Source organism: Asparagus officinalis, chromosome 4 (assembly GCF_001876935.1).
Source record: "Asparagus officinalis chromosome 4, Aspof.V1, whole genome shotgun sequence".
In the NCBI taxonomy this organism is placed as follows: Eukaryota; Viridiplantae; Streptophyta; class Magnoliopsida; order Asparagales; family Asparagaceae; genus Asparagus; species Asparagus officinalis.
The window spans coordinates 61,069,536-61,079,297 of NC_033797.1; the positions used below are offsets into that span (position 1 = coordinate 61,069,536).

The 9,762-nt window shown below is 38.3% G+C and overlaps 1 protein-coding gene across 3 annotated transcripts; it reads right to left on the reverse strand.

The window, feature by feature from the left end:
• LOC109837555 (BTB/POZ and TAZ domain-containing protein 3) lies at positions 1,794 to 8,963 on the reverse strand. 3 transcript variants are annotated; one of them, XM_020405856.1, is made up of 6 exons: positions 8,831 to 8,963; positions 7,336 to 7,701; positions 5,953 to 6,083; positions 3,659 to 3,965; positions 3,136 to 3,449; positions 1,794 to 2,143 (listed from the first exon to the last, which is right to left on the reverse strand). In XM_020405856.1, the coding sequence occupies exons 2-6, from the start codon at positions 7,675 to 7,677 to the stop codon at positions 2,017 to 2,019; spliced, it is 1,221 nt and encodes a 406-aa protein (XP_020261445.1). In that variant the 5' UTR covers positions 7,678 to 7,701; positions 8,831 to 8,963; the 3' UTR covers positions 1,794 to 2,016. The 3 variants fall into 3 exon arrangements, with proteins under 3 accessions (XP_020261445.1, XP_020261444.1, XP_020261446.1); XM_020405855.1 differs by having other exon boundaries at positions 1,800 to 2,146; XM_020405857.1 differs by lacking the exon at positions 8,831 to 8,963 and having other exon boundaries at positions 1,800 to 2,146; positions 7,365 to 7,499.

A 9,762-nucleotide genomic window follows, 5' to 3' on the forward strand; every position in this document is an offset into this window, starting at 1 on the left:
CGAAGTCAAATACCATTTTATACGCTCGCTAGTTGAAGACGAAAAGTTGCATTTAATGAAGATTTTGGGGAGTCAAAATCTGGCGGACATGTTGACGAAGGCAGTCACCATTGAGAAACTGGAGTTGTGCGCAACTTCAGTTGGCCTTCACGAGTAGAAGATGAAGGCAGAGCCACACTACGAGGATCGACACGATCGCCGAGATATTGTTGATTGAAGAAAGAATTTTCTGGGGGAGAAGATACATGCGAAGAAGGGGAGAGTTAGGGTGAACTCACTGCAGGCACTTTAGTCTCCAAGTGGGAGATTGTTAGTCTAAGGTGTAGATCCAAAGTCGAGACAAGAGCTGGAATCAAAACGACGAGAAAATAAGCAGACAGATCCACGGTCGACCGCGACGGTCAAGCGCGAACGTGCACAAGAGTTGGGAGGCAGCCTGAAAGTGCGACGGCTAGGTCGACCACTGCGGTCGACGCGGCCAACCCTGTAGGATTTTTGCGTACTCGGGTTTTGGATTCGATCGACCAGCCATGAGCGGTCGACCAGCTCACTCTTTGGAATTTTGAAGGGAGCTTTTTGTCGTTTTGCACGTCGAGCCGCCGGCCGAGTCGAACACCTGCGAGAACCTACGGCGGTCCGACACACGTACGCATCGGACCGCGACGCAGTCAAACAATTTCCTAAACTGTTTTGGATTCTGTTTTCCCCAGGACTCTATATATACCTTAAACGTTTTTAAGGTTGTAACAACACGAAAAAAAGAGCTTTTTGACTGCAGAAAGAGAGAGAATCTCAGAGAGATTAAACCCTAGTTTGAGAGCTTATAATTCTTCTTCAATTAATAAAGAGATTGTGTGGTGTGGCTCCCGAGGACGTAGGCACGTTGCCGAACCTCGTTAAATCCGTGTGTTCATCTCCCTTACTGTTTTTACAAGTTAGATCTTTATTTGTGGTTTTATTCCTACTTTCCTACTAGCTTTTCCTCCCATCAAATTGGCCATAGCATTTGTTGCGAGTTTTTTTGCCTATAAAATGTAAGTTCATTTACCTTTCCTAGCTACAAAATTGTAAACTAAATAATGTATTTACAAATCCACCAACTCTATTTACACTTTCAACTCCATTTCCATCCAACCAAACAGCATCTAAGATGTGATCCGCATAGTTTATGGGGCCTTGCTAAATAAGCCTAGATCTTAACACGAGAATGAAATAGACAGTGTGCTTTTGATGAAATAGAAAGCATACTTATGCGCAGGGGGAAAAAGCAATTGGAGCTCTATTCGCACTATTAGAACATTCCATACTCCTCCTTAGAACTTTTTTTTGACTCTTTTAGAAGTAAAGAAAATTCACTCAGAGGGTCTATCCATACTAATAGAACTAAGGGGGTTATCTGCAATTGGATGATACTAAAGGACTTTATCTGCAATTAACACTAATCAGAACACTTCCCAAATATATAGGAGCCTTATCGTCAACGTCTTTAACGCAAATGAGATCGTGTTTACCATTCTTTAAGGCGTGGTTTGGTAGGAGGGAAGGTGAGGGACAAAAAATAGACTTGTATGCAGTACTTGAGAGTTTTTCTGAGAGAGAGGTGGAGTGAAGTGAGGTGAAGGAACAAACAAAATGAACTAGAAGGACACAAGCGAAGGGGGAAAATGAACTACAAACATATTCACCTCCTCTTATGGCTAAAAGGGATATTCAGCTCTGCACCTGATTGCATCCCCCACCCCTAACCACCAAGGAAAAAAAAGGGAAAAAAAAGAAAAGAAAACAACTCTGCCTCTCCAAACTTTTACTGAATACAGCCTCCTTAACAGTGTACATGCTTACAAACTTCGCTTAATCTGACAGAAATACAAACAGCATCTCCAATACGCCTTATACTTTAATATGATCCTCATTTACATTTTAATATATCTTATTCCATATACACAAACTCGAAAAGTCGAGTTAAAAACTTTGCTGCTGTTGTTGTCGTTAATATTTCATATACACAATACGATGTTATGCTATAAGTGGTCTCCAAGCTGAGATGGAGCTGATGGTGCCTTTAGTCGCCATCACCTTTCTCACGAGTGTGTTCCACATCGCCTCTTCTTTCTTGTTCGGGTGCATCTTATCCTTGAAATGCCTGCTTCAACATGGTAAATAATTTTAGATCCACTGAGCAATCAGCCACGGCAATGCGAATTGTCTAAACTTGCATATGAGAACTAATAACGATATTTTTGTTAGTTTTGAAGAGCTACAGGAATTTTCTGTATAGTTAAACAAAAACATATAAACTAACTGGAGAACTTGACTGTGATTCTTATTAGAAATTTAGATAGTGATTACCTCATAGTCAACATCACAGATGATTTCATAAACGTTCGTATTTCACTATTACAAAAATGACGATTTCATTAAAATTTAATTAAGTAGGTTTGCCATCATATCATGTGTACTTATTTAAGGATGCAGAGGCACAAACATGTTGCATAAGTTATCAACAATATAAAGCATGATGACTTCAAAATCGGTCTAGGCTCACGTCAAAAGTCTGTTAGATCAGCAGTTGTTCGATGTGTACCAGGCATTTCAAAGGCATTCACATTTTCAGAAAATACAGCAAATTGTGCATCGAAACTATGCCAACTTTTAGCAATTTCTAAGATCAAATATTGGACATGCAGAGCTCCATGGTGCTTAAATACAAAAGGATTTCTTGGCATAATAAAAACACTATATTAGAAGTACCAAAAAACCTAGCAAAGACGTGAAAGAATCCATACACCTGTATTAGATGACGCCTTTGTTGAAACCAGTAAGATTTTATTATGTTTTTCTCTCTATTTTTAACAAAACATGGTTTTTATCGTCTCTAGGCGCCTTTGTTGCATATGATGTTTTCATCCATGTCCGACTTTTAAGCATACTCGTAAAAAGAACTATATTGTGCAGTGTCATATCCGTGTTTCACCTTCTCTTTCTTGCTTCCCACTGTCATTTCTAAGATCAAACTGACACTCCAATTTCCAAAAAGATTTATATCCAAGTATCGTCAAAAAAAAAAAGAACTTGAAGTGTACTATCAGCTACTCATCAATATAGGAACAATTAATGACCGATGCATAAACAAACCTGCACAAAGGGACCTTGCATAAGTCTGGTTCAGCACACATGCGAGAATGGAGCTCAAGGAGCTGCCGCATGCGCTTGCAATGTTGGCATCCACCTGGGACTTGTGCCTTGCAGCCTAAGAAATGGCGGAGCAGTGATTCAAGCACTTTGCAGGCTGGATAGTTGCAAGTGCGCTGGCTGTCATTCAGGATTTTGTCACGAGGTTCAATTGTGCGACACCCATCTCTACTTATGTGGAGAAGAGCTTCCATTGCTTCATATAGTTGTACATATACCTTCCTCTCTTCAATCCTTTTTCCCTTTTCTTGCAATTTCTGCATTCATGACAATATGATGATCGTCTTTTCAGACTATTAACAAGAACAAGGGGAGAATAAGGGGAACTAACACAGCTTAACACCGATAAATTTTTAAGCTCATTCTTTAAATAATACGCTAAATCACTGTGGGAGACCCGGCAATCTGAATTTATTGCAAAAGCTCATACCTAAAAACATCAAGATGAAACATGAACCAAACTTACTGAATCTGCCTCCACAAGGGATTCTAGGAGCTCTTGTTCCAGACTGGGATTGGTATGCTTCATAACTTTCCATCCTTCTGACGCTGAGATAGTCTTAAAATCTTTAATGATCAGACGGATGCACATTAAAGAAAGTCGGGGAGCATCGCACTTTCTAGCCAACTGGAGAACATCAACAACATTGTCAGTTGTCAATAATGATCGTTCTAGTTCACTGATGCATGCTCTTTTAAGCGAGGCGACTGCAAACGAGTGAGACAGGACAAGCAAGTGAAGTACAAATCTCTTCATATCCTCAGGATCATAGCTGTGCATCGAAGAAACTGAACGTAAGAGCTTCAGTTATGATCTAAGAATAGACACAAACACAATATTGATATGGATACACAACATGGTATGATAAAGAGAGTTCATAAAACATGTACATAACTGAGCAACCCTCGTCCAAAAACATTTCTAATAATATAATAATAACATACATCGATTACATACAGGCTAAAACTTTAACATATCATACATTTATGACCTCATAGGCCATGGCTTTTGAACTTCCAACAGATTAATTCAATATCCTTTCTTCTTACAGTGAACCATATCTGAACTTGTCATAATCTTACACAAAGTCAACGTTGCCATGGCCTTGTTCGTCTTAGTATTTGATATGTAAATGAAAATAGATCACTTGTAATATGGATGAGCAGATTAAGAAGCATACTAAATTTATATGACAAAATATGATTGAGATATGTCTAACGATTGCCCAAGGAGTGTCCCAAAAGTAGGGTGCTCTACACAAGTATTGCTTCATGATAAAATTGTCTATGCCATATAGATCATAAGACCATCATTGTCAATCAGTACAACAAAATATAAAGATGAGGTAGTTGTCAACGTAACTTCTAGTTCCAAATTCCTTTTGGAGGCAACTATCAGTGAATAAGGAGATTGCTGCGACACCTCGTAGGTACACTAAATCTATGTAAATCAAACAACTCCAAACTTCCCTAGCCTATGAAAAGGCACATAAGAAAAAGAATGATTAGCCACAAGGGAGCAAGCGAAGTCAAAATCTCATCGCAAAATTGACCATATAAAGAGTGCAAATAGAAAATTACGCCACGGCATATCTGACCAATTCCATTTGAATAACTCATGAAATGTTCAAACCAAATTGGAAGTTGTCCAGTTTACAAGTCAAATCATGTATTTATTGCTGAGAATGATTAAGAGGGATTTAGTCCGCACTCAAAAGCATTGTAACTGAATAATACTAGGGATCGGCATTTACAGTCCTTGGGATTAGAATTTGACCATTTCTCATCCAAAACTAGAAAAAAAGAGACAATATTTCCATCTCAATTTATCATAGTCATCAAATGTAAAAAATCCATCACTTCAATAAACCTTTTCTTCCCTATTTATCACCAAGACTGCTGATATCTAGCCACCATGTTTGCTGCAACCAGTAACTTTCCCATTGCTAGTGAACCTCACTGTTAAAATGCCACCAACAACATGATGATGTTGCCCCTTGGACCTAACACTGCCATCATGATGGCCTGGGATCCGCTGTGCTGTCAACGATGGCTCTGTCACTGGAGGTTCCTACTGCTATAGCAGTTCACAAATATGTTGTGGCATGTGGCACACCTAGCAACTATTGGTGATACTTGTCACAATGTTGAGTTTGCTTGCCATTTTCATTGGTCTCTACTTCTTGACACGTATGGATTCTCTACAGAAGGGGTATGCCTTGCATTCCAGAGCTTGTCCAATGCAAGTCAATGCTAAATTCAAATTTGAAGTACAATAAGAGGGCTAGGTCCTGTGTTCAGATCACCTGGCCTTTATGAATTTCTCTGTCAAATATGTTGATTTGTTTTTTCAAATCCTTTCTAAAGGAGCCAAGACTGTATACACACACACACACACACAGACACACACACACAGAGGCATTTTAAGCATGTCCTGCCCATATTCTATGACATTTCACGTTTGATGTATCTATGCTATGTCGCTCTTGTGTACATGTACCTGTATATTTAGGCTTAACAAGAAACCCTCGTAATCTATATATAGTAATATCAAAGTGTCTGAGAGACGGCAACTACCACGTACATTCTTTGTGTATCAGTGCATTCATGTGCAACTCCATATTGAAGATTATGTTTCTAGAAACATGGACTAAAACAGAGATTACAGGGTATTGCACTAGCATCATGACAATTTACCACACTAAGCATGATATTTTTTTCTTAAGTATGTAAATTCAAAGGGATATTTCACACACATACCATGATGAATATAGAAATCGAACAAATGCACGGGCAGCTTCTGAGGGCACACCGTGGATTTTAATACATCGGAAACCCTCTTTGACTTTTGATCTCTCCAACATACTTCTTAGCACAGAAGATGAAATACCCTGTTCAGAAGTTTATAACAACCATCATATTTAAGTAAATGATGAGTGATTAAACCCGGTGAAAAGGGCGCCTTAGGAACCCTCCAAGAGTTTTGAAGTAACTCTAGAGCATATTCCTGATGTCATGAAATTTGATTTTGGCTAAAACAGTCAAGTTATATATGGTCATATTTCTAAACAAAGAACTTTTAATTCGATGGAAGCTGGAATACTCCAATTTTGTTATATTCTCCTATTTTTCAAACTTAACTATTAGTTCTAATTATAAATGCCTGAATTATCAAAGGTCAACTCATATTAGGACCATGATGACGATATGGACAACTTTTTTGGCAATCCAGATGTTAAATATACCAGCTTATTGAAAATCACATCATCACGCCACTAACCTATCAGTGATAAACTCATAGTTGAAGGATCAATTCTTAACCATACCATTCCATACCTCTGGTATCAATGTAACACTAACCAGACAATCCACAATTGTTAGGCAGATACCCCTACCCTGCTACATGACATCATTTATGACATTTTAATTTTCGACTATGAATCAATATATCTTGTGCAATTAGGAAATCACTATGTGCTACTTAGTAAATAAATATGTATATCCAACATAGACTAAAAAATTGAAACATTCCTCCAATGGAATCTTAACTGGGACAAGATGCAAAATGATAAAACAAGCATACATCTACTAGCGAACATCAGTCGACACTGCTTCAACAGTTTTGACTCTTTAAAGAGTTTCTAAATAAAATTACATTTGGTCCAAAGCCAAAAATCTATAGCCCCAACATCTGTGAATATCTAAAATTCTGGAGCACCAAACAGAAGTAACTGAGCATATCCCGGTGCTTGATGAGCCAGTCACCAGAGAAGGGGAGGGGTGCTAGATTGTTGAAAATTAGTTCCGCCAGATTTGGCATGATTTGTGAAGAATATACAACCTAAAACTATGTTTTAACTTAAGTCAAAATTACAAGAACCATGTCCGCTGCAGTTAACTCATTAATAAGGCTTATGTCAGGGTCAATCTTCATGTTTGAATAAGTCTTGACCACACCTGAACTTAGTCTTTGAGATCCCTACGGACCCTAACCATTCAAATTCATTGGTCTGATGAAAACCGATTCCATTGAGATGAGAAACTAGATCATTAGGACTTATTAGATAACTATAATCTTGAAGACTCACAGCTTTGCAAAATACAAGTTATAAACATAAACTAAAGGATTTGTGATGTACTTACCAGAATATTTGAATGTGCCAAAATTATACCTTTGTCATCTATAAGAACATGGACATCAGCATGATATCCTTCAGTAAAAAGCCTGTCCCAAGCATGGCTTGTTTCATACAGGACACAATTGCAACTTGTTACCCTCTTGGAGATGTTGGTTTTTCTGTAAGATGCAGTTGGAAGTGGAGGTGGTTTAGGGATATTAACATTATTAGAAAGATAAGACGTTGAAGCATCAGGCTCGGTTAAAAATTCGGCCGAAATGCTATCCTCAAACTGTTGGTCGAATGAATCATCATATGATTGATGCTTTGAGAAGAGTTGTGGAGACTCAAAGTAAAGACATGCCATCCACTATTTCTGATGAATTATTTCCTGCAAAGCAGAAAAACAAAAATCTTGAATATGAGTATAGGCCATTGTTCAAATACCAAAAGATAGTAATATATCCACAAAATGATACATATGCTCTTAGCCATATGCCTAGAGACGATTGATACATGATTTAAGCATAAAAGGAATATATCCACAAAATGATACATATGCTCTTAGCCATATGCCTAGAGACGATTGATACATGATTTAAGCATAAAAGGGCTGGCCGCAAGACAAGCGTATTCTGAAAGGAAGCCCTCTTTTCATCAGAATTAAACGATCTCCATCTAAACTAAGTCTACAACACTGCCTGCGAGGAACGTAGAAATCTCGGGTGGACCACTTAATTTATATACAGTATCTACCCCGAATTGCAAGTTTCCTAAAGGGCATGATACCCTTTAAGTATCTCCGATTGATTGGAGACCAATGCATCACATTGACAAGGTTCAACCACATAACGACTTGAAAAATTAAATCAAGTTTTGCATATTAACAAACTTGGCTTCCAGTTCTCCAGAAAGGACGCATACGTGTATATGTATAAAACAGAAGTTTTATAAAAAAACTGACGTGAATTTTTTTTTTTTTTTTCCATTTCTGCTGTTTATTAACGTAAGAAACTGATTGCAGTGCTGATGATCAAGAAAAGGAAAGCCCACGCGAGTAGCTGCTCCGTACTCGAGATAAGGAGGTGACTTCAGTTCAATTAATGAATATGTAAGTACATAAAAAAATATTTATATCTTCAAGCACGAAACTAAAGGACCCACAAAAATGCTCAATCTTTCTGCACTTTAATCAAAAACATGATTGCATAAGTAAACCAATATCATCCTTATTCTCGTATAATCCGAGTAAAAATCACTTCATCATCCCACATAATTCCTGAAACAAGATCCAAACTAGAAAAAAATAGTGGAAGATTCTTGGGGTGGGTGGGGGGGGGGGGATGTAATTTAGAGATGCCTGTTATGTCTAAGACAAAAACAACAGAAATCGAAGATTTCTGTAGTCCTCTCGGATTTAAGTATCAAATTGCTCCCATATTCATACTACCGCTCCCAAAATCAAGATTAAATCAAGGACAAGAAAAATGAAACCCCAAAATTTTAATTAAAAAAGTCACCTTTTTCGATTTGTCGATCGACGACAGCGCTCGAATGGAAACTCTCTTTCTCTTTCTCTCTCTCTCGCTGCCCTCGGCACTCTTCCTTTATCTTCCGTAAGAAGAGAGGAGGAAGAGCGGAGGAGAGAGGATTTAGAGAGAGAAAGAGAGGAGAGAGAGACATAAGGAGTATTATTATTTTTTTGGATTTAAAAAAAAAGGTTTTGTCGCTTTTTGTATGCAGCGGTAGCACGACGAACAAAAAGCAGCCGCCCTTCACGTGTGAGACAACCGACCTCGTTCAAGCTAATAGTATGACGACACGTGGCAGGATTGAGGAGAGGGAGTCAGGAGACGGACTCGCGGGGGAGGCCGTGGACATGGGCCTACCTGGATCTTGTTTGATGGTGGGCTGGACTTGCATACGCCCACTCTGAAGTAGCTAATTCATGAGTTTATGGTTAGTTGGCTGTATACTCCTCCAATCTTACATAATTGCATATTTACCCTCAAAATCCTAGTAGTTGCCAACATATCCTCAAGTCCTCCCTAATTACATATTTAAAAAATTCTCATAATTACCAATATGTTCTCAAACCTTCCATAATTGAGCATTACCCCTCAAGTCTTCGATTGGAAAATGAAGAAAGACGAAGGGGTTGTGGCAGCTGGAAAGGAGAGGAGGGTTGTTTTGCTCAATTGACTCATATACCATTGATTTAGCAACTATGCTGCATTTGGAGGGTATGATAGCTCAAAGTTGAAGATTTAGGGGTATACTGGCGATTATAAACCCATGGGAGGTATATCTGTAATTATGAAAAATGTAGGGGATATATCGACAATAATGAAGATGTAGAGGGGAAATATGTAATTACGGAAGATCTCGGGGTATATAGCCAAATAATTCATAAGTTTATGGAATTATTTAATTTTTTACATTTGCCACTTTT